Source organism: Notolabrus celidotus, chromosome 6 (assembly GCF_009762535.1).
Source record: "Notolabrus celidotus isolate fNotCel1 chromosome 6, fNotCel1.pri, whole genome shotgun sequence".
In the NCBI taxonomy this organism is placed as follows: domain Eukaryota; kingdom Metazoa; phylum Chordata; class Actinopteri; order Labriformes; family Labridae; genus Notolabrus; species Notolabrus celidotus.
Window position 1 is genome coordinate 27,133,820 of NC_048277.1, and position 24,500 is coordinate 27,158,319.

At 40.1% G+C, this 24,500-nt stretch overlaps 1 protein-coding gene across 2 annotated transcripts in view; it reads left to right on the forward strand.

The window, feature by feature from the left end:
• Positions 1 to 23,289, forward strand: part of LOC117814850 (neuronal cell adhesion molecule-like) — a 94,906-nt gene extending 71,617 nt beyond the window's left edge. Inside the window, exons 9-28 of one of the 2 annotated variants that reach the window (XM_034686398.1) lie at positions 578 to 634; positions 1,703 to 1,814; positions 1,920 to 2,104; positions 2,270 to 2,404; positions 3,528 to 3,671; positions 3,780 to 3,891; positions 3,966 to 4,132; positions 5,912 to 6,059; positions 6,311 to 6,435; positions 7,521 to 7,622; positions 9,494 to 9,691; positions 9,915 to 9,985; positions 10,184 to 10,409; positions 10,517 to 10,632; positions 10,728 to 10,932; positions 11,119 to 11,241; positions 11,666 to 11,842; positions 17,036 to 17,167; positions 17,752 to 17,830; positions 21,696 to 23,289. In XM_034686398.1, coding sequence (XP_034542289.1) covers positions 578 to 634; positions 1,703 to 1,814; positions 1,920 to 2,104; positions 2,270 to 2,404; positions 3,528 to 3,671; positions 3,780 to 3,891; positions 3,966 to 4,132; positions 5,912 to 6,059; positions 6,311 to 6,435; positions 7,521 to 7,622; positions 9,494 to 9,691; positions 9,915 to 9,985; positions 10,184 to 10,409; positions 10,517 to 10,632; positions 10,728 to 10,932; positions 11,119 to 11,241; positions 11,666 to 11,842; positions 17,036 to 17,167; positions 17,752 to 17,830; positions 21,696 to 21,942 — 2,861 coding nt within the window. In that variant the 3' untranslated portion in view covers positions 21,943 to 23,289. The remainder of the gene's footprint in view (positions 1 to 577; positions 635 to 1,702; positions 1,815 to 1,919; positions 2,105 to 2,269; positions 2,405 to 3,527; positions 3,672 to 3,779; positions 3,892 to 3,965; positions 4,133 to 5,911; positions 6,060 to 6,310; positions 6,436 to 7,520; positions 7,623 to 9,493; positions 9,692 to 9,914; positions 9,986 to 10,183; positions 10,410 to 10,516; positions 10,633 to 10,727; positions 10,933 to 11,118; positions 11,242 to 11,665; positions 11,843 to 17,035; positions 17,168 to 17,751; positions 17,831 to 21,695) is intronic. The other variant, XM_034686399.1, reaches the window with a different exon arrangement.
• Positions 23,290 to 24,500: the final 1,211 nt, after the last annotated feature.

Here is a 24,500-nt window from a genome sequence, read left to right on the forward strand (position 1 = left end):
AGTGTGTGTGTGTGTGTGTGTGTGTGTGTGTGTGTGTGTGTGTGTGTGTGTGTGTGTGTGTGTGTGTGTGAGATGAAGATACAGGAAGTCAAATGGACTGGAGGTGTAATGAGCACATGGAATTGAGTGAGTGAGTGAGTGACTGAGCTATTGTGTAATGCTGCGTCCGCATGAGAGTGAGCTCACTTACAGAGCTGTGTGTTAGCACGAGTGCGTAGGAGGGATGCAGCATTTCCTATCAGTGATGCCATCCTCTGAGACGCCAGCGGTCGTCATCTCCCTGAAAAGACAGATTGTCAGAGCTCTTATTGCCCCCGGCTCTATCTGCCTGACAGCCGTTCATTTAGTAACTTCTGCATACGCACTCTCCAGCAACAACAAAGACGGCTCTCATCTAGTCCAGGGTTTACAACTGACATGACGACAGACTGTTTTTTTTTCTCCAACCCTCTTATTTCTCTCATTCCTCATTTAAGGTTTTGATTTTGCACATTTACTTTGACTCTCATGTTAAGTTGTTTTTATTTCTCATGTGATTTCTCATGTGCCATGTTTGATTTTCTTTCTGTTGTTACAGTGGATGCAATCAATGACACAATGGCAGCTTTTTACAATGAAACTGATTTATTTAGTGGTGAGTTTTGGCACCCTCTAGTGTTCACCCCTCCCCGCCTCAAACTAGAACTCCGAACTGTTGATTTTTTTACCCACTAACACTCAACCTTTAATCCAACAACCCAAAAAAGCTTCTCTCTGGGGTGATATCTGGCACCCTCTAGTGTTTACCCCTAAACATAACACATCAGACTCCAACTTCTACCCCTGTACACTAACCCTGAGATCCAAAAATCACAGCTGATTTTCCTTCCCTCCTCTGCTCCTGCTCTATCCATTAATAACCCTTTTGATTACTAATCATTCCCTTCATTTTAAACGGTAACAGCATGGGGATTTCGATATTTGATAAGCTGTTTTTGTACATTTAGAGATGACAAGACATCTGAACATATTTGAAATCAAGACTTCCTTTCAATTAGACTCATTAGAAATTTAATCTGATCTTGATCTAACGCATTAATATGTTAAAATCCTCCTTTTTAACGGCTTTCCTCTGTCAAACAGCAGTCTGTTTTTCTTAACATCGCTTTTTCTCTGCTGTGCTCACTGATTTTATAGCAACAACTATCCAGTGATTCCCCTCTTTGCCATCAATCATTATCGTCTCATTTGATTTCTCATTCCTCAGTAGACTTTAGTTTATCTCTGTATCTAAAACACACACACCGGATGAGTAAACATGTAAAATGCAGGCAGTTACATCCTCATAAAACTGTTCTAATGCCAGTGAGTTAAGTTATCATTATGTTTACTTTTGTAAACATGTAGTCAGATGTTTCAGTCAGACATCTGAAAGCATGCTTCCTCCCTCTATTTATCATGTCAGGTTCATGTTAATGTTTATTATAACCCTAGAGGGAAGTTAATTTGAATAAACAGCCGCAGAAAGCAGTGCAATAAAATGAAATGACTATCAAATTTACATCCAGCCATAAAACATTAGAACTGTGGTGTGCAGTGAAGTGGCTTGACTTGTAGGAGAGGTTTCATTACACCACAGAATAGAACAAGGAAGGGTTTTCATTATGAAGGGCCTGAATATTTTTTTCTCTATGAATCCGTGTGTCTGTGTGTGTGACTGCAGACGACCCAGCAGATGAGAGGAAGCCAACCTTCCTCGTCCCATCTGGCCCCTCCAGCACCAAGACCGTGCTGAGAGGACAGGTGCTGGAGATGGAGTGCATCGCCGAAGGACTGTAAGTGAAATAATCTGCTGCAGCTCTCAAAGCCCTCCAGTGCCCACCTGCTCAAGTGTCATCATCGCTCTTTGTCTCCTCATGTCTGTCTCCCTCTGACTCCAGGCCCACCCCGGATGTCTCCTGGACCAAAGTGAGCGGCGAGCTCCCCGCTAAGCGCACGTCCTTCCTGCACTACCAGAGGACCCTTCGTATTGTGAACGTGTCCGAATCAGACGCGGGAGATTATCGCTGCACCGCCCGGAACAAGCTCGGCACTGTGCACCACAACATCCACATCATGGTCAAAGGTTTGTCTGCAATCAGAATCTCATCAGGACAGTGGTTCATTGGCTCCCTCTCTTGTCTCTTCATCCTCCCTCTGTCTCATAATTGATTTATGCACAGATGCCAACAGGGCGGCGTGTTCAGTGATTAATTCTCCAACCTGCTGCCGCACTCTGGTCTATTTTCAGCCGCTCCATATTGGATCAGCGGAGCGCCCAGAAACCTTGTTCTCGCGCCGGGAGAGAACGGGGTGCTGACCTGCAGGGCCAGTGGCACGCCCAAGCCCTTCATCAGCTGGGCGATGAATGGCATCCCTATAGAGAGTGAGTCCACTGAAAACTCACACTGCTAGCCTCCCAGTTCTTTGTCATATAAGCAGGATATGTTTGTTTTGATGATTTGAGATTCATTTTTGTACATATAGTGGTTCTGCAAAGCTTTTTAAGATCTTATCTACAACCCTGAACTTTACGCCAATACAAAAACAAGACTTTTCAGTATCTCTCAGTCAGGCTTTGAAAAAATTGTACTCCTTAACCTTATTTCTTTTTATTTGATATGTAGATACAAGCTAAGCTACATCACTGTTTGACTTGGACTCTGTAGTACTTCAACATTTTCAACATTTAAGACCAATATTTTTACTGTTAGGTACTCAGATGTCTAGAGGACAAATTCTAGGAACTCACTTGCTCCACCAGAGAAATACTCCATGATGAAAAAACAAACATTTTTAACTTCTAAACTTAGGGGTGAAATAAATAAGACCTAATGTTTAAGCAAGAGAGCCTCGGAGGTGATTTCATAATCCTTTAATAGAGAATAAAAAGTTTTTTTCCCCCGTACAAAGTCTTTATGCTAAGCTCAGCTCCCAAATTTTAAACTAGTTCTTACGAGAGCAACCACAAGAGAACTGTAAAGGAAAATAATCAATCGTAGACATCCAAATAGTGATTTCAATGCAGACAAAAGATCTGATCAACCTTTCAATGCCACATGCCAGAAGTAGTATGTACCATCAAGGTATCCATGATCCTTGGACTCAGGAAGTTCCAGTCAGTGTGTTTCCATCAATCAATCAATCAAGCTTTATTTATATAGCACCTTTCATACAAATCAAATGCAACCCAAAGTGCTTTACAGCGATTGAAAAGCAAGAAAGAAGCAGAAATAAAACAATGGCAAGACATATTAGGGGAAAATAATAATAATTATAATAATAAAAATAGTACTAATAAAAATAAAAATAATAAAAATATAATAAAATAAAATAAAGACTAAAACAGAGACTAATGCACACCAACAATAAAATATGTGTTATTAAAATAAGTTAAAGCATCAAAATTAAGAATACATGTTTGACCTTACAGGTGCTGAACTATACTATATGTAAAGAAGTCAGAGAGAGCTGAGGTAGCATCTGTAACCTCTGTTTTCCATGAACAGATTCACCAAAGGATCTGAGCAGGAAGGTGGAGGACGACACCATCATCTTCACGGATGTTCAGACCGGATCGAGCGCCGTCTATCAGTGTAACGTCTCCAACGCCTACGGCTATCTTCTGTCCAACGCCTTCGTCAATGTGCTCTGTAAGTTCATTACCCAGGCTCCATCTTTTCATCCAGAATGCTGTGTTCCATTTACATTGATTTTTGGAGCTTCATAACACAGCAATAATGGCTGCTGTCTCACTGCAGCCGAGCCGCCCAGAGTGCTGACTCCGGCCAACAAAGTCTACCAGATCATCAAAAACCACAAAGCTCTGATCGACTGCTCCTCCTTCGGGTCACCCATCCCGAAAATTACCTGGTGAGTTAACGACCTTTGAACACAGGAAGGTTAGGAGTTATTCTTCTCTAACAGCGGCTGCCTCTCTGCCTCAGGTTCAAAGACAGTCGCTCCAGCACCCTGGATGGAGACCCTTACATCCTTCATGACAACGGCACTTTAGAGATTCACACAGCTCAGGCACACAACAGTGGAAAGTACACCTGCGTGGCCAGGAACTTACTGGGGAAAGAAGAGAACCACGTGTACCTGGAGGTCAAAGGTGAATCACACAGAGCATTTTCGGTGTTTTTTTGGTATCCAGATAAAAAATATCAAACAATCCTCAATCTACGGTTCACCCATGATCAAAAAACAGCAAAGAAATAAACACATAAAGATGTCTTTGGGAGGGATTGTTGTTGATGTTAACAGGCTGACATATCCATTAACACATTTAAACACAAAGTGGAGCAAATGTGAGTTCTCTCTTTAGAGAACGCACCATGTAAATAATAATTACCAGAAAGATCTGCACTTAAATGTAACACCCACAAGATAAGGAACAAAGGAAGATAAATTAAAGGTTGTTTTCTTGTTACAGCTTTCAAATCACAGCTTTTCTAAACTCCCTTTAAAATCAAATGCTTTAATGTTTGACTTTCAGTCCCAAAAGAAGCATTTTGTGACCTATTTTTGTTGTTCTTTTTTTTTTAGTTATATTTTTATTTGGAGAGGGTAACAATACAAAATTTACAACACTTCGATAATTGTATTCATCCTTTTCCAGTCTTTTATATGCGTATGCATAGAGAGAAATAGTATGTCCACATAGCCACTCAGTCCTGAAATGTTTCTGGCCTCCACCTTTCCAGGTTTCAGATGGAGGCATTGGTTTATACTCTTGACATTTAAACACATACATATACATTAATCCTCACCTCTTCAGTCAGTAATCAACACTCATTTTCCTGCATACATCCATTACACAAACCATCAGATATATAACTATTCTCTAGGGATGGCGGAAGGTTACTACCTTGTTGGTGGAGTCATACAAAATCCGCTCGCACTGGATCTATAAACTGAATCCACTTATTCCAAATTTGATAAAATGTATATTTTTGTTGTTCTATGACTTTTGTTAAGCATTTGTTAGTATCTGTACCATTTTGTCAACTTGATGCCTGAAGCGCCTGTGATGAACTTTCAGTTTGTATGGATTTTGGCACCTTCTGTTGACAAAGCGGTATGTCTTATACCTTAGCTGATCTGAACCTGCATTTAGGGGTGGGTTTTCTTCTGTATGGAAAAAAATAACCTCATCTGGCTTTCTCGAGCACTCAAATGTTTCTTTTATCGAGATAGCTTTAGCATGGAAAATGTCAAAAAAGTCCATTTTCATCTGACACCTACCTGGTGGCAGCAGTTTCAGGCATTACAAATGATAAAATATATTTTTTGTAATTAATATTTTATTGATTTTTACATAAGACTTATCACATTTGGGTGAAAATCAGATATCTCATTTTTTTACATGAAACAATATATAAATGAAATAATAATATAAATGAACAGATAGATTCAAATAAACACATTTAACTAATAATAATTAAAACCAAAACCCACAGTTCAAAATAATAAAAATTAAATTAAAAAAACGCAATGAGAAAAAAAATAAACATGCATCATGATCTACTCCAATTTAATAGAAGCAGTACACTGCTATACAGTATGTATGCCTTAGTTCAAGCTCAATCCCCATTACAAATGATAAAATATAAATAATCAGACTTGTTGTTGATGGTGTGGTTTCCTTTTTTAGGTCATATAGGGACTTAAGCATAAGTTTCAACCTGTTTCATAACCAGATCAAATATCCTAACAGGAGCTTGAAATCATGCAAAGAAAAAATGATGTTTTTGTGCAGCAAAGAGTAGCTGCATCTCTAAAATGAACCATTAATTTCAAGTCACTTTTCCCACACCAAGGATGCGATTTTTTAAAATGATTTAATATGGTCACTTAACTTTAACCCAGCCTTCTCCCCCTCACCCATCAGAGCCCACCCGGATCCTGAAGCAGCCAGAGTACAAGGTGGTCCAGAGGGGCCGGTCTGCTGTGTTTCAGTGTAAAGTGAAACACGACCCCTCACTTGTCCCCACCATGACGTGGCTCAAAGATGACGGAGAGCTGCCTGATGATGAGAGGTCAGAGCTGTGTGGAGGCATCCCAGATCCTAGACCATTAACCCCTTGTTTACTGTCTCTCTACATCAGCTGTAATGGATTTAGCCTACATTAAATAAGCTGCTTGAAATTAGATCATAACAAGCTTTGTTAGTGGTGTATGTTTGTCTCTGTTTTTTTCTCTTTCTGGGGGATAGATTGGAAAAATAACTGAAAAACAGATACAACCAGGCAACGTGCTGAACTGTTTGTGTCGATGCTTTTCTTCACAGATTTATTGTTGACTCGGACAGCCTCACCATCACTGAAGTGACAGAGATCGACGCAGGCGTGTACACCTGCATCATGAACACCACGCTGGACCATGATTCAGCCAGCGCTGAGCTCACCGTCGTCGGTACGTTTATCTTCTAGGAAGCTCAATTTCACTGACTCATAACACAAGCTCACAAATTATTAAAGGTCTTCCCAGGAAAGTGAAATAACTCACAGATCAGATTTCCTGTCAGCACTTGAAGGTTAATTGCCTGAGAGTTGACTTAGTAGAGGATTTAGTCAGCTATCGTGTCAGCAGCATGAATATTTGATTGTTACCTTCTGAGCGAGCCAGATAATCTTCTTTGTTTTCTTACGGCTGACTGACCACTACACTCCCTGTTTCACTCCCGCCCTCCTACCTGGCAGAGGCCACGCCGACACCAGCTGTTGTCATTGGTAAATCTGCAGAACACCTGAGCTCTCAGCTGTGCTCTGCTGACACGGCCTTATGTGACTGTTGTATGGTTTTGTACAGTGAAGCATGATGTGGCCTTGTTTTTGAGCTTTAGTCTGTTTTGTCATTTCATTTTGAGTTACCAGCTTGTGCTTTTCTCGTCCTTTAAGTTATATTATCTTGTTTTCTAGAGTTTTTTTTATGCATTTTTATAGAAATCAGTTTCCTCTAAACATATCAAACCAATGATACAAAAGGAGAACATTTTTGCAAAGAGGAAGTGATTCTCACTTGTACTTGAATGCCAAGATGATCTGTAAACGTCTCCTCATTGCATCTCTTGGGATCCGTTCAAATTCACATTTACTCATCACTCATCTATTCAAAGCATGCATTCCACTTTATCATTACAATTCCAAAACATGAGCTTCAATTTAGCCTCTCCACTGAGCCTGAGACTCGATTTCATGCCGAGTGATTATGGAAGATGCTCACTTGAGCATCGGCCGTTTCATATGCATGATACAGTGCCTGCATGTGTATCATTGAGCCAACAGCATTATGGAATGAGAACATAAAGAAAAAAGAGGAGGAACTGAAATATGTGCTTGGTTAAAATAACATAATTAGGATTTGTTTATGTTTTTTTTGTCACAGAAACAAATTGAATGTCTTTTTTCTTTTTGTTTATCTTCTCGTGGCATGAACCCTTCACATCCTGTAACTGTGACTAGGTGTTGATGTCGCTGCTTGTCCTGTTTCTCCCTCAGAGCGACCCGATTCCCCCACTGACCTCGAGCTGACGGACCAGAAAAAGAGGAGTGTGCAGCTCACTTGGACCCCTGGGGATGAACATAACAGTGCTATTCAGAGTATGTCTTTAGTGTGTGTGTTCGTGTGTGTGCATCTGTGTCAATGTGGTTGTCTTCTGTTTGGGATTTGTTCATCCACACTGGTTGTGTTATAAGTGAAACAGGCTTGATGAGTTTCAGTTGAAAGGATTGGAGAGTCTGATAAGGGCTGTGTGCGTTTAGTTAGGTTACTGGTTAAACTGTGTCACTCTCGCTAGTCAGCACCAGAATTACAAGTCGGTTCAACATATTATTTATATTCCTATTATTGTAGGCTGGTCATATTTTGTGTCTGAGCTGTTAAGCTGCTTAGCATCTGGCTAATGGCTATTGCCAAAATGTTATAATAAATCAAGTTGTATGTTGGCTAAGTGTAGTTAAAGTGGCATATAACCACTTGTATGGAGCAACGTGTAACCAGCACAGGCATGCGGATGTTAACCTGCAAGGAGGACCAATTTGACATCACAGACACTATGATTCCATGTTAAGCTGAGTTAAATACATTTTCCCCAGTTCTGACAGTTTTCTCAGTGCTTCTGTCCTCTAGATGAGCTGGTCTGTTCAGGGGCTAGGATATTAGTTTCTCCAAAAGGGACTTTGATTGGGGCATTGGTTTAGCTCAGTTGGTAGAGCAGTCGCCCCATATATAGAGGCTGCTGTCCTTGTCCCACTAGTCATAGGATCAATTCCCCCCTCTCTCTCTCTCTCTCTCTCTCTCTCTCTCTCTCTCTCTCTCTCTCTCTCTCTTTCTCCACATATCCTGTCTCTCTCAAGCTGTCCTATCAAGATTAAGGCAAGATTAAGCCCTGAAAATAATAAGTTATAATTTGATTTGATTTTACAATCTGTTAAAGCAAGGGTTGGTTGTCACAGAAAACTAGCATGAATTTGAATGTAGCATTTCCTCAGGACTCCATATAACCCCTCGCCCGCCTCCCCTCGGAGCTCCTCCAAAACGACGCCCCTGCTCACATGCATGAGCGCCGCTGCTTCACGACCATATGGTCGTGACTGATTCAAAACTTGTCCTCAGCACATCTTTTGTGTTTTACACTACGTCAACTCATGTCTCACTCAGTGGTAAGAATACACCAAAACATTATCATAGTAAAAGTTAAAAACACAAACAAACATGAAATGTACAGGCGAGAGGCGGGAAGAATGGCAGGATGGGATTTGATTGGTTTTATAAATTGGCTCCTGATGGTAGGGATTGGTTTTTGTTTTCCCAGGTTTACTCAGGCTGTAGAAAGAGACTTTTTTTACTCTTTTTTAGGAACACATTATGTATTGATTGCCATCGGGACATAAAGATCATTTTAACCAGTATAGCAGAAAGTATATCTAAATCTGAATACCAACCCCAGCTTTAAAGAGTCTCCAAAAATGATAAAAGTGCTTGAACTAAATGGCTTTGGTACCCCTCTAGTTAACAACGTATTTTTCCTTTGGGTAGCTTTTAAAACAGAGAGATATTTCAACAAAATCATAATGATCTCCAAAACTTTAGTCCCCATGGTGACATTCAGAGAGTAATGCAGTTTGAAAGAGTGAGCAATAAAAACTGTTTCACCTTGAGGTCAAATTGAAGTCAGCCTAACAGCATAAAAATACCAAACATCCATAAAAATGTCAGAAACATTTACTGCAGCACAGTCTGGTTGTCGATTTCCGATCAGTATGCAGGGTAGGATGTAAACAAACATTTTCTTCACACCTCAAAGCACAGCTGGAGGAGCAGACGCAGACATATTTGAGTAAAACTTCTCGCCTCTGAGTTTACTTAAGGGCATGTGTTCCTTCAGTCGTGCAAATTCACTATCAGACAGAGAACCAAATGTTCAACCACGTTCTGTAACAAACTTGAATCTTTTTCTTGTTCTGCTCAGAGTTCGTGATCCAGTATGAAGACTCACTGCACCACAGAGGTCACTGGCATAATCTCACAGAGGTCCCTGGAACCAGGACGACAGCTCACCTCAAACTGTCACCCTACGCCCACTACACATTCAGAGTCCTCGCACTCAACGCTGTGGGTTTCAGCCGCCCCAGTTTCCACTCCAAGACATACAAGACAGAAGCTGCAGGTACAGACTCCTTGTGGTTTAATCATACAGAAATAATCAGAGCTTCAGCTTGTTCATTCTGCAAGATTAGCATTTTTAAATCTTAAAGAGATGCTTTTGAAAGTAAGCGTTTTAAAGTAAGAGCGTATGTGCATCAGCGTTTGTCAAATACCTCATCTGAGTAGGAAATCTGTGTTTTATCTGAGCCTCATTGAAAGGTTTTCTTCCTCTTATTTCCTTGCAGCTCCAGACGAGAACCCAACAGGTGTTGAGGGATTTGGAACAGAACATGATAATCTTGTAATCTCGTGGAAGGTAATAAAGTTTACTGCACTATCTGTTTTTAATATCCTGAAGCATTTAGTGTGGTCAAGGGAATACCACCAAACATAAAAGAGTTAGAAGTATTACTCTTTTCCCTCTTTGTTGTCATGCACATTAACTATAAACATCATAGTGTGCATGTTCCCTTTAATAAAAGATAAGATACATTTCAACCTCTCGCCTCTGCAGCCACTGACGGGCCTGCAGTCTAACGGTCCGGGGCTTCACTACAGAGTCATGTGGAGGCAGAAGACGGTGAGCAGCGAATGGAATGCAGCTACTGTGGCAAACACCTCCAAGTTTGTCGTGTCTGGATTGCCCACATTTGTTCCATTCGAACTAAAAGTTCAGGCTGTGAACGACCACGGAACGGCGCCTGAGCCTGCCATCGCCCATGGCTACTCAGGAGAGGACTGTGAGTTCCACTGACCTCTTAGACCCTGAATAAAAGTACTATGTTAGTAAAAAATGTGAAAATCTCTTCTGTTGTGTATTCAGATGTTGTTCTCTTCTGTTGTTCAGTGCCGGTCGCAGCTCCGGACAACGTGCAGGCCATGGTGGTGAACAGCTCTCTCGCAGAGGTATACTGGGACCCCGTGCCATCTAAATTAATCCGTGGACACCTGAAAGGATACAAGGTACAACGCAAAAGATGTGTAACAAACGCACCAATCCCACCCTCCACAATCCACTTTGCAACCCACTCACTGTGAGCTGTAACTGTGTGCTGTAGGTTTACTACTGGCTAGAGCGCAGCCTTCATAAACACAACCCTCACCACGTGGAGAAGCAGATCCTGACCTTCAGCGGGAACCACAGCCACGGCAAGCTCCCCGGCCTGCAGCCCTTCAGCCTCTACTCATTCAATGTCCGGATATTTAACGGGAAGGGGGAGGGGCCCTACAGCCCCACGCAGCAGTTTGAGACACCAGAAGGAGGTGGGAGAAGAAAATCATTCTTTTTCTTTATTTTTATTCTGAAGTAAACTTTAACAATTTAATTCTGGTTGAATTAATGCACTCAGGATCAGGTTACATCCCCTTGACTAGGAAATTATTTGTGACCCTTTTACAGTTTTCACTGATCAGCTTCTCTAATGTTTCAAAATTTCTGTTTCCATTTAGTGCCGGGTGCTCCTACTTCCTTGTCAGTCACCAACACAGACCTGGACTCTCTGACCCTTGAGTGGAGACCTCCTCATGTCCGTAACGGACGCATCACAGGCTACACCCTCAAATACCAGCCAGGTGAGCCTTTTTTTTTCCATCACACATAATCTGAGCTTGTAGACTTATAGATCCGTTAATATTGCCTCCATTCATGTAGTTTGTAGTTTTGTTTGTCTTCTTTTTCATGTCTGGTTTTGTCCTTTCAGTAGCAGATAATCAAACAGAGGATAGCCTCAAAGAAGTAGTCTGAGAACATTACAAGAACGTTATTGTGCCTACATTACAACACAAAGTAACAAATCAACTTTTGTCACTCCGTCTTCTGTTCCTGATTCCTTCACCTCCAAACGCTTTCATTTCCACCTTTGTCATCATTGACACTCCAACCCCATCTACACCCAAACCCTCCTCCCCATACCTGTTCTCAACTTATCTCACTGCTTTTACACTTCCATCCTCATCCCGTTATCCTTACACCATCCATCATCCTCCACCCCTGTAGTCAATAACTCCAATGAGCTGGGTCCAGTGGAGGAGCTGGCCCTGTCTGCCAATGAGACCACAGTCACTTTGTCCAACCTCAGGCACAGCACACGCTACAAGTTTTATTTGAATGCCAAAACAGTCAGGGGAGCAGGCCCCGCCATTTCTCAGGAAACGGTCACCATCATGGATGAAGGTAAGTCAGTAAATACAGAATACTGAAAGTAAATATTTTTATGTTCCTCCATCTGGGAGGCTAGCCACCATTCAGGCGGGTTATTATCAACTATCAATACAACTCAGGGAGAATGATTTTTGCATGCATCAATCTACAAATGATGCGTAATGTGGGAAGTCCATCCAAAATAAAAACACATCGCTCACCTCTCTCATAGATCACAGGGTTGTACCACAAAGCAAGATTACATGATGAGCTGCGTCTGTTGAGCCTGAACCAAGAGTTTTCTGTCATGAAGCTGGCCAGTTGAACTTACTCTTAACTCCTAACCTGCCGTGACAAGGCTTTATTCAGAGTTACAGCCTAAAATCAGCTGTTAAGTTTCATCCTGTTATTAATCAGTGTCTGCTGATGTTCTCTGTGGGCTAGTGAGATCATCAGCTGCTGTAGTCTGTGAATTTTTGGGACCGTTGCGTCACCTTTTTAATAAGAGAATGAAGATGTGCAACTACAGTCACACACACTGTGTGCATTACATCACAGGAGCCTTCATTACATTTGATTTGGTTCTAGTCTAGTCCCCTACGGTCTTTCTCCTCTCCCGGTTTGCACTGGTGCAGTAAGAGAACGTTGATGGCACAGCATCTTTTTCAAGCCACCTTACTTTCTGGAAGCCTGAATATGCTGAGCTCTCTTTGTGGAGACATCATTCCTGGTTTTCTCTTGCTTGCTCTCATCAGAGAGGTTGATGGGTTGAGATTAAATTTTGATTTGTTTCTAATTCAAACCCTTCTTGTTTTATCCGCAAGAAACACTAGGGTAAAATAATGAATACAAACAAGGCATTAATGTAGTGTTTGTGATACACTATCCATTGATAATGGACATAATGATATAATGACTAAATCAATGAGGAGTTTATTTTCGGAGTGTTTTGATATTGGATGGCCTTCCACTGTAGCTCATACTGAATACATATTGCAGTGAGTGAATACCCTCTCAAAGCCAGAGAGCTTATTGAAAAACATTCCTCTGTCCAACATTATGATGATTTCAGTGAGGCTCTCTTTTTGTGTTTTCTGTAAAATAATCCTGAAAAGTTTAAAAGAATGATCAAACAGTGAAATTAAAAGCAGCCAATAAGTCTTTATTTGTGATCCATGATCATTTTAATGCAAAATGATCAATATATGCTCATTACAGATCTTCATATGCAAAAAATATGCTGCTAATATCTGTTTCATATGAACATTGATTTCATATTTGCAGTTTTGGGATGTTGGATGAACACAGAATAATTTAAAGATTTCACTTCAGACGTATGACAGTTCTCCCATGTACAGCTACTCTAATGACGTATTGATTGCTGATTCATTACAAAAAATGCTGAAGATATTAATTCATGATTTGAATAACTGTCACAGACCTGCTGCTATTGAACATTGCTGTGTGTCTTTTGAACCTGAAATATTCCTTGTCCGTCTATAATGTACAATGCACTCTTTCCTTAGTACTGTCTTATAAATGTAGTATTTCCTGTAGCATGATGTACATGTTTAGTGGAACATGAGTGTGATCCAGTTGCATTGTTACACAGAGTGACCCCCGCTGTTATAAAACCTTAGAGCAATAATCTCTGACATTCCACAGCATGACCACACAAGTGTGTTAATGTTACAGTTACATAAAGTGACAGAGATGAGGAGGGGAGTTCTATCCTAAAGTGACCCCTGCCCTGTTGTTTCTCTGTGTCCTGTTTCTCTCTACAAGCTCTAATATCACAGCTTGACGTAGAAGTGGGCACCGGTGCCGGTGGTATCTACACTGATGCATGTTTTTAAGATACAGCCATAGCTTCAAATCCCACCCCAAGCATGCACTCCTCATCTTTAAGCAATTTCCCCTCGTCTCTATCAAACTCTGCGGCCCACCATAATGCTGCTCTGAGTTCAAAGCTATGGAAAGTTCAAAGGCGCACAGATAAAGATGCTGTGTGACGTCTGCCTTTTTAATGCCATGTGATAAAAGTAGATGAGTCTTTTCAAAGCTCTCGCCTGCTTTTTTCTCCTTGTCTTTTTTTTCTGTACTGTGCCTTTGGCGACTTTGACCCTGCTTCCCGCTGCATGGCGAGAGTTTGCCTGGCATGCCAATGAACTGTGTCCACTGTGTGTAATGACTCCAGTGTCAGTGGTGTCCCTACCCTGCTTGTGGAAAGTGTTTGATTTGTGTGTGTGTCTTGTGTTTGTGTGTGTGTGTGTGGTGCCGTCTTTACCCTCTCCGTGTTGTTTGCAGGAAACACCCAAACCTCCCATCCCATTGCACGGTCTCCTCCCCACCATCCCCACAACAATGGTACAGATACTGCCGTGATGACGGCACACTAAATGCCTGATTAGTTACATTATTAGCTTTGTGTTTTCCTTTTGCTGGCTGGCATAGTTTTCCCATTTGTATTGCTATTGTGTAAAGCTATGAGGGTCCAGGCTCAGTGATGCTTAGACGTTTAATGGGAATGTAATTTAATCAAAGGAATTGATTGCAAGTTATTGGATTGTCCTTTGCTCAACAGATCAATCTTGATGGTTGTCTTTTCTCTTGTGTGCTCAGCGCCGCCCGTGAGTCCTTTCGGGAACGTTAGCTCCTGGGTGGGAGATGAAGGGGCCCTGATCAGTTGGGAGTACTGGGGGCCGGAGAAAAACGTTTATGTTGAATACAAATTAGATAACAGTAAGCAAAGCAACACACCTTTTGTTTTTGTCAGTTTCACACGTAGGTGGCAGGAGACTCCTACTTCATAATTAGCTTGTGCAGGTGAATAGAACTATTGGCAGTCATGTCAATGCTGGGTCCTGCCAACGTGGATCCAGATGTGATAAACAAAGCTGTCTTTGACTGGATTGCTAATTTCCCAGTCCTGTAATTGACTGAAGTTGCGTGCATCTCCCTCGGTAATCGCAATGGAAGTTCCGTACACAAACAGCATAAAAGCAGAACAAACATTCTTCTGACGCCAATTGGTTGTGACTGAATTGCTCCCCATTGTTTCTATCCACCTGCAGTGAGGATGAAAAACTCGTAGTATGGTTCTCTCACACCTACTGTTTCATGGATTCAATTAGAGAACATCATAATCATAGATCCCAGTCATTAGAAAATGTCTTAATTAAAAACATAATCTTGTCATCATCAGTAGAACACATTTCATACAAAGCTCATTAAAACCTGGAACTCTATGGTGGCCCTGAGGGATCAGGAAACACATTAATAAACCAAACAAAACCAGTTAAAGCTCCGGTAAGAAACGTCTGGTTTGGGGTGTGTTTGGCGCCCCCATGTGGACAAAGGGGAACACTGTGCATATGCAAGTCATCATCTCATCTTTCTTTATCTTAACTGTCAAATGTGAAACTCACAATGGACATGTAGTGTTCAACCATTTTGAAAAGGGTGTTAATCACCTTATCTGACATAGTAGATGTGTCATTAGCAGCTAAAAACCCTTCACAGGAGCTTTAAAGAATTTGTATTTTGCAATTACAAATTTTACAAACACCAAACACTCCACCCATGATCCTTCCACACTGCTGTGTGTGAGCATAGGCATGCTAATGTGTTCACAAGGACAATTCCAACACATTGATGCATTCCAAGTGTAATGTTTACGATGATTATTAGCTTAGTTTAGCATATTAGAATGCTAAAACTGCCTGTTAACAATAAACAAGGGTAGAAGTGATGCTAATGAGATCGTCACTATTTCCACTTGATGACATGACATTAAACATTAGAATTAGAAAACCAAATGAACCAAATGTGAATCAGGTGTGAAAAGATGTCAATAAAAACTTTTGATCACCATCCATGGTGCTACAAGAAAAGAGTTTAAAACTGAAGTAAATTCATCTTTTAGGCACCATTATTAATTAATGTATCAATTAATTATTAATGCCAATTCATACTGGATCTGACCATTGATGGATTAGTGGACTGATGGAGCCTTTAATGAGCCATGCAGTGAGCTTGGCTGGAAAAATGATGCAATTTAAGTGTTCTACAAGAATTAGTTACAATCAAGTTTCCAGTGGATGATAAACGTAGCCCGTTTTGTTTTGCAAAACTTCTAGTTGTTTTGTACCTTGTTTCTGTTGTGTTCCTTTGTTTTCTCAATTTTGGTGCATTGAGCTTTAAGAGCCACCATACAGATCCATTCACAGTGTTTGCATCACCAGTTTATATTTAGATTGAATATAGGCCGGCGGTGTAATCCCATGTCAGTAGATTTCATTTCCAAGTAATTAGTTCCCATCATGATATGATCTCCATGACCCCATCTGCAAGTGTGTCTGCTCTCTGAAACGTACCTCTCTCCATGACCGTCCGTCCTGCAGGTGAAGGTGAAGAGGAGTGGCAGAGAGAGCTCGTGAATGGCTCTCAGAACTTTATGCTGAAGGGCTTAAAGGGGGGGCTGCCCTATAAGGTGCGTCTGGTGACACAAGGTCACCACGACCAGCAGCTCCACAGCTCTCAGGAGCTTTTGATCACGGTCCCAGGTGAGGCAGTTGGCCTTGCCTTGTTGCCTTGTGTAGAATATGTGGTAGATTGTGGCGTTGTGTAGTTGTAATCCAGTGAAGCATGGATTTAACAGATGTGTTGTGGTTGTTCCGTATGCCAGGCATGAACTGTAGTGATAGACAGTGATTAGCAGCGTGCATGATCGAGTGGTTTCAGCTTGTTCCAAGTCAGTCCTGTAGATTGGTAATTAGAAAAAGTGGATATCATGCTCATATAGATCTTTAATACATGATTAGTTTTATAACACTCGACCTAATATCACCCTTAGTAAACCTTTGTGTTCAGTGTGTGTGTTTGTGTGTAATCTGTGTGTGTCTTTGTGTGCTCTTGTGAAAGGAGTATTGATTTCCTAAATTGTGTACTAATGTGCTATCAATAATGCATTCGAGCCACCATTAGCCTGATGTAGCAGATTTCTAACTTGCCTAACATGAAAGTTGCCTTTCAGTAACAATAAGCAAATGTGATCCACTCATGAACTGAACTCTCTAACATGCACATACTAGGAGAATGACCCTTTACACTCTCTACATGTTTGTTTTAGCTCACTGTTACAGACAGTAGTTCCTCCTGACCACAGGTCAAAGATCATCCCGTCATAAATGTTGTGTAAACGTTGCTTTTATTTCCTCTGGCCAGCTGTGGCGAGCAGACAGGTGGATATCGCTACTCAGGGATGGTTCATTGGCCTCATGTGTGCCATCGCTCTGCTCATCCTGATCCTCCTCATCATCTGCTTCATCCAGAGGAATAAAGGAGGGAAATACCCTGGTGAGCAACATTAGCATACACAACACCATGAGCATGCTGTGCAGTCACTTTCCTAAAATGTTACACATGAACACAAGCCCTCGGTTATATGCTTTACATGCTGATGTTTCCAAGTAGCATACTGTAGTGGATAGTCTATTAAAGGAATAACTTTTACTTCTTCCAAAGATGATTTTTTTTCTTTCTCCAGTCTTAGTTTATATTTCAGAAGATTATGAATTTGAATCTTAAAGTGGGAGACAAAAACGTACCACCTGTGTTTAATTTTCTTCTCTAAAAACCCAACAAAAATTAGATTTCTTTATTCAATTTGCATTTTTCTTTGTGTTCATTTCATTCAAGTTACACTTTGTAACTTCAAAACTCTTCTTCATGTTTGATTTAGTTTAGGATACTTAAATGTTAGTATACTTAACAGCTTTCTTAATATGTCGTCTTCAAATGTCACATTTAGTCTAAATAATTAGCAAAAAGAGAGCAAAAAGTACTTCATAAAACAACTTTATCACACATCACACTTTACAACTTTCTCTTGCTTTACATTATAAGCAAGTTTGTCTGATATCCTCCTCTTTTCTCGTTAGTCAAAGAGAAGGAGGATGCACACACAGACCCAGAGTTCCAGCCCATGAAAGATGATGACTGTACTTTTGGGGAATACAGGTGAGAGAAAGTGCTCTGGCCTCTGGAACCCCCAGGGCCCATTTTTTACCCATCAACCCTTGCCCCCCGTCCATGCTTTCTGCTCTTTCTGGCTGGGCTGGAGCTCTGCACTCCCTCCCTCCCTCCTCTCAACCTTTACAGCTGACCAATAACCGACCCAGGATCACCAATAACAGAAATCCGACACAATAAACAGGAGAAGTGCCCCGCAGCTGGACTTCTACCACCCTGAAGCACAAGATTTTTTTCCTCTCCTGGGTTCTGGGACATCCTGGATGCTACTTGTGTTGGACTCTTACTGTGTGTTTGCTTGATATGACATTGTGGTGTCATTTGAGAGGCAGGTATTTTTCAGGTTCAAGGGATTTGGGGGTTTTAAAATAAGACTGTCAGGAAGACATATATAAGCTAGATTCATTTGCAACACATCCAAACTAACCCCGAGCATCAAATCCCATTCAAATAATAAGCTACTCATAAATCCTCTGTACAATATACATAGTATTAACACTTTGCCTAGTGTATTTGCTACTGTTATTCATAGCTTTCAGAGGCCTGAAGAAGACTGAAATGACCATTATTGTTAACTTACAGCATTTATCCAGCTATGCTCGTTAGCATCCTCCCCGGGCTGCTTCTCCGACCGCACGCAGACAAAAAAGCACTTTACTTCTGTATAGTTTGCATTTTTGAATTGTTTTTTATAAGTCAATTTATAAGATGGTCTTGGTTTTATATTTTATATTCCTTTTTGTATTATGTATACATAAATCTTCTCTACGGATTTTATTCTGAGTCAAACATATGGGTATATATCTCTATAAAATATGTTATATGCATGGTGTGAAAACCTGATATTTATGAAAATTTGCTCTCTAAGGCAATAATGTGTTGAATGGAATTATTGTTAATATATAGATATACAATATATAGATGCATATAGATATTATATGAAATTATCAGCATGTTTGAAGGAAGCAATCATTGTACCAGAGCTGGTTAATGCTGTTCATCACAGGCCAGTTGCCATTGTTTACCAGTAATATTTCTTACAGAATAAGGCTGGTGATAGTGTATAATGTATTACTGTTATGTAAATCTTTAAAAAGAACAAAATCAATAACTCCTCCAGTTTGTTTGTGGCTCCCTGCCTTAAGCCAGAAAACTTAAATCTGAAACAAACAAGGGAAAAAATCAAGACTAAATTTCAAAATGAAGGCTTTACAATTTCCTGTAGTGAATCAAAGTGTACTTTTTGGAACTATTTTCAACAGCGGACTAACATATTAACAGCAGCTGGCTGGAGTTTGGGGAAATGACTTAACCCTCCTGTTATGTTGCGGGTCAAATTGACCCATTTTAAAGTTCCAAAATCTGAAAAAAAAATGTTATAAGTATTTTTTCACTATGAAACTTCTTCTGCTTGGCTTAATAAGCGTAAATAACATATACAATGAAAATTCCTTGCCCAAGGACACTTTGCCATTTGACTGCAGGAGCTGGGATCGAAGAGAGACAAGCTGTCAGCCCTAAGAACAGTGAGGGACAAGTGGGTAGAGCAACTACCACTACTCTATAATTTAGGTCCTAATGTCACAGTGGATGAAAGAATAGAAGCATTCAGAGGTTCCTTCCATTTTAGGCAATATATGCCATCCAAACCAGCTAAATACAGCATCAAAATCTGGGCAGCATGTGACAGAAGAGGTGTCTCATGTTGATTTATCAACATCACTTCATAAAGAAAAATACAATTTAAAATACAATAAACAAAAATCTAAGTCATGTAAAACTATTGTATTTATATTTAGGTCTTTCCAATGTTCATTAAAAAAAGGCTTAACCTGAATTTTTATGAAAAACGAATGAATTATCCTCATTGAACCATGATCTGTGAGAATTAAAGAACACCAATGCACTAAATATTGTTTTAAATGGTTAGTAGTGGAGTTGATTATGAGATTTCAAAAAACAAATTTTTGCAATTTTTTTGGGTTATGACACTTTTTGATCATTAAATATGCCCCTGGAATTGACCCAGGAACATTATTGCTGTCCCTAAGAAACAAACATAACAGGAGGGTTAAAATCAAGCAGTAAACATCAATGTTGAGAAATTAAGCCAATGCAGCATTATTAAAAAAATTGCAGTTCATTGAGTGTCCACCAGGGGATGACTCCTACAGTCATTTAAACCCATTAGAGACTATATTAAAATGCAAATTTATACTGCAGAATTTAACATTTATAGCATGGCAAAAAAAATCATTTAGTAACAACTGTACTGGGGCGGGGGGACACAATCAGGGATGTGGCTAATTTGACTGACAGGGCTTGTAGTTGCAGTTTGCAGGCAATGGGTTCATTACACCTTTTTAGAAACCAATAGGTGACATCACTGAGACTACACCCATGTCTTATTCAGTCTGTGCTTAAAACAGATAACAGTTCCATGTCCGTTATAATGAAAGATCACAAGATGATTCTTGTCCAAAAACAAAGTTCTTTGGCATTGTGGAATACTCTTTTGAGGCCTTAATGATTTGGGCCTTTTTATTTGATTCATTGACAAGATAAAACATGTATATTACCACCAGGCTTATTCTTTAAAGCTCATGTTTTGTGAGGTTAAAGGAGAAAATCTATTCACACTGCAGGGGAATCTTTCAAACAGACATTGACTCGGAACACAGTAGACAATATATCACAAGGCAAAGTGTACATTTATTATAGTGCCTTTGTGAAAGTATACTTTCTATCCATGCTGTTTCATTAAGCTCAGCTGGAATCCTACACTATGTCAATAAAGGCATAAGATAACCCAACTGAGCTGTTGTTGTGTGACTACAGGAGAACAAAATCTAAGCTCACACTATGCTTGTACAGTACATGGCATATGTGCCTGTTAGTGTGACTGTTGTTTTTGTGTGGGATCTCGGCCGGATCTCCTCATCTGATGGCAGAGTGTAGGTCTAAGTAAGGTAAGGGCGATGTTCTGGAAATCCAGCATGTGAGGAGGGTCAGTGGTTAGTGGAGTCACTGTGGAGAAAATGCTCACTGTGTAATCTTCCTGTTTTTTTCACTGCTGTCATCAAGTATAACATCTGGTCATAAAGCCTTCATCATGTTCTGTGCATAAGGAAGTGCATATTTTACTGTGTTGGTTTAATCCCTGAAAAATGCTTTTCTGCATGCTGATCAATATCTCTGTTACTCAGTTTTTAATCAAGCATCATGACGGCTTTGTGATCCTATCTCATTGATGTTCGACTCATGTATGTGGAATGTTTTCCAATATCTGGTATCCAAAGAAAACTTTCTTTGCAGATTTTTCATGCATTTTGCAGATCTTTGATTATTATCATGCTTGCTTTGGGGGATGTTTGGCTGAAACCTTGCTTTCCAAGTTTTATTCATATCATTGCCTTGGATTTTTCTGTTGTTCATCACAAACCTCTGCTTTGGGTGGGAAAATGCTTTTGTCAGACAACATTTACCACTTCATGTTTGGTTTCAGGGGGAATTTGAACAGGATATGACTGCTTGAGCTGTATTCCCCTGGTGCCTGATAGAAACCAACTAATCATTCATAGCTGCCGTTTTTTAGACATGGAGCAAGACAAATTCAAATCTGCTGCTAGTTCAGCAGGCACAATTCTTATCTTATGTACACTAATGAAACTGCTGAATCTACATATTTGAAAAGTAATGACTCAAAGAATGGAAACAAAGTGATTTCAATTTGGAATACTAAGTGTACTGTTAAAACTTGAGCGCTCCATCTAAAAAAAGTGATCACTAATCTCCTTGTTGCATCTGTCACACCATCTCACCTGTAACACCTGCATGTTATTTTCTCCTTCAGTGACAATGAGGACCATAAACCATTAAAAGGGAGCCGCACGCCGTCTAATGGGACAGTTAAGAGAGATGACAGTGACGACAGTTTAGTTGACTACGGGGAAGGAGGAGACGGACAGTTCAACGAGGACGGCTCGTTTATCGGACAGTATAGTGGAAAGAGTGTCAGCAGGGACACTGCTGAGGGCCACGAGAGCTCCGAGGCCCCATCCCCTATTAACGCCATGAACTCCTTGAACTCTTTCGTGTAGCCGCTCGGCCCTCACAGACATGAATCATGACTCCTCGACCCTCCCCCCCCACATCCCGACACTGCTTGGCTTTATGATCACATCTGCATCCCCAATGCAACACATGACACATAAAACACAAAACTCATCAAAGACTTTCTCTTTTTGAAACCTGTGTTGATTACAGTTTATATATAACATTTTAATATTAACAACTGTGGCATCTCACCACAGATCTTACACGGACTATGCAGTGCTTGTCTGAACTATATTTGTTTTGGGTTATTATATTATCTACTATGTTCAAATAGTAATCACTGTCCACAGTAAATGACTATAACTCCATGTTCTTCTTCCAAACACAGAGGCTTGTACAGGAATCTGTGTTAACTATGTAATCCCTTCATGTATCCCTTTCTGTGTTTACAGTGTGTATATATAAAGTGAACCATCTATGAACTGATATAAGAAGCAGATCACACAGCATGCTTGACATGGCTGCATTGTCACACCCTCATCTGTCACCACTCTGTTGAATGATCCAGCTGCACACATGATGGAGGGAAAACGCTGCATGGCATGTCACACAGCCTCCATGACCTTTGCCCCCGCATGCAACCTCCTCTGATTGAGTTTGACCTGAAGGCCATTGGAGGGGACAATCGGCTCGTCTCAGTCCCTTCAGTGCTCCTTCGGAAGGTAGTGCCTTTTTGAATCAATCCTGAAGTCTCTTTTCATCAGAGTTCAGTGACAGGAACAGAGACGGTAGTTAATCTACAGGTGTCTCACCAAAGGATGGATAAGATAAGCTGAAGAAGAGGACTCTGTAAAAGGAGGATAATTCATGTACTCCTGTCATCTTATTTTAAAAAGACCTCCCAATGCCTTGAGTCACAGAACTGGCTTTGGTTCCTCCAAGTACTAAACACACAGGATCAAACTGAAATATCAAAACTATGTCTATTACATTTTCAAAGTCTACAGTCATTATGTACAGTACCTGATTGTATTACTGCAGTGTGTGAATGTATGGGCATGTGTGAGTGCGTAGGCGTATGTGTATGTGTGTGAATACTGTACATTGTTCAGTTCTTATTATGTAAACATCGTTGACTTATACTAACCACACTTGAAAGCCTTTGGATGGGATCAAGATTTCGTTTTTTCTTAACTTGCATCAAGTTTTTTTTTTTTTTTTAAGACGTATAGAATATTTGTTGAATTTGTAAATACATGAATTGATTGTACAGGGACAAGCAGCGTATGCGGCAGCCTAAGAGGCAATATTGTGCATGATATGGTTTAACTTGTTGATAGGGCTGTATTAAATATAGAGAACGTGTAGAGAATAAATATATATATATTCAATTTTTCTTGCTGTGCACAGTGTACATTGTATTGTAACTAACTGGACAGAAAATTACAAACTGTGTAAATTTGAATTCTGACTGTTTCCTGATTTGCTTGTTAGCGATTTGCAAAACTTTGGTTATGTTCAACAAGATATAAAGACGATATGAATTGATGCACAGAATGATATTATTCTGATTTGTATTGGTTTTAAATGTTCCCATTATACTGCCAAAATGATGCTCTTTTCTGACAGTATTGCAGTTGATTTTGTATTTAAGAAACAGATTTGTACTAACAGATTCTTTCTTTGTCTCTATTTAAGTTTCTCCTTTTAGTGCGGAATTCAAGCTTCTTGAAATATAATGAATGAATAAATAATTATCTGCTTTCATTCCTGGTTTTCAGACTCTTCACTAAAAATTTCATTGCCCCCCCTTCAAAGTGGGACAGGCAAATCCTGTTATTCAGCGTGTATATGCTTTAGGGTCACTTTATATAACCCTAAATGATTCATTACATAACTAGAATGATACCACCTACAGCAACAGGAGCGATCTGTGTATGTATTTTTGTTCTGTTTGATGATGTGTTCACAGGCAAGGATGTATGTTAATCCTCCTGTAATAAAAAAATTTAAAGTAAAGGCCAAATGTACAACTTCTATCTATCCATCCATCCATCCATCCATCCACCAATCCATTATCTAGACAGCTTATACCATCTCAGGTCACTGGAGGTCCGGAGCCTATCTGTGCTGTCATTGAGCGATAAGCAGGGTACAGCTGGACAGGTCAAATGTACAACTTGAAAGAATTTAATCACACATATTAGTTTTTAATTCTATTGGATACATCTATTTTTATCTATTCTAAAGATGATGAGTTGGCTTCTCCAGAACTATCTTAATGTGAGAATATAGTATTACGTTTTAAGCGTGTTGCTTTCTATAATTATTATTTTAACTCTAGGTGTGGTGGAATTCATCAATAAACTGGACACTGGACACTGGACACAGAAGACTAAGGAGACTCTGACCGCTTACATTAAAATTGTATTTATGTAGAACTTGATCAAGGAGAAATAACATAACAGTACACAGGCAGGAGAGTGCAGTGCAATGCCAAGTCAGTTCTACCGGACAATCCCTCAGGCGTGGTATTTATCCCAAAAGCGGACACTAAAGTTAGATACCCATATTTGGACAATAGGAAACAAAACAATTGGGA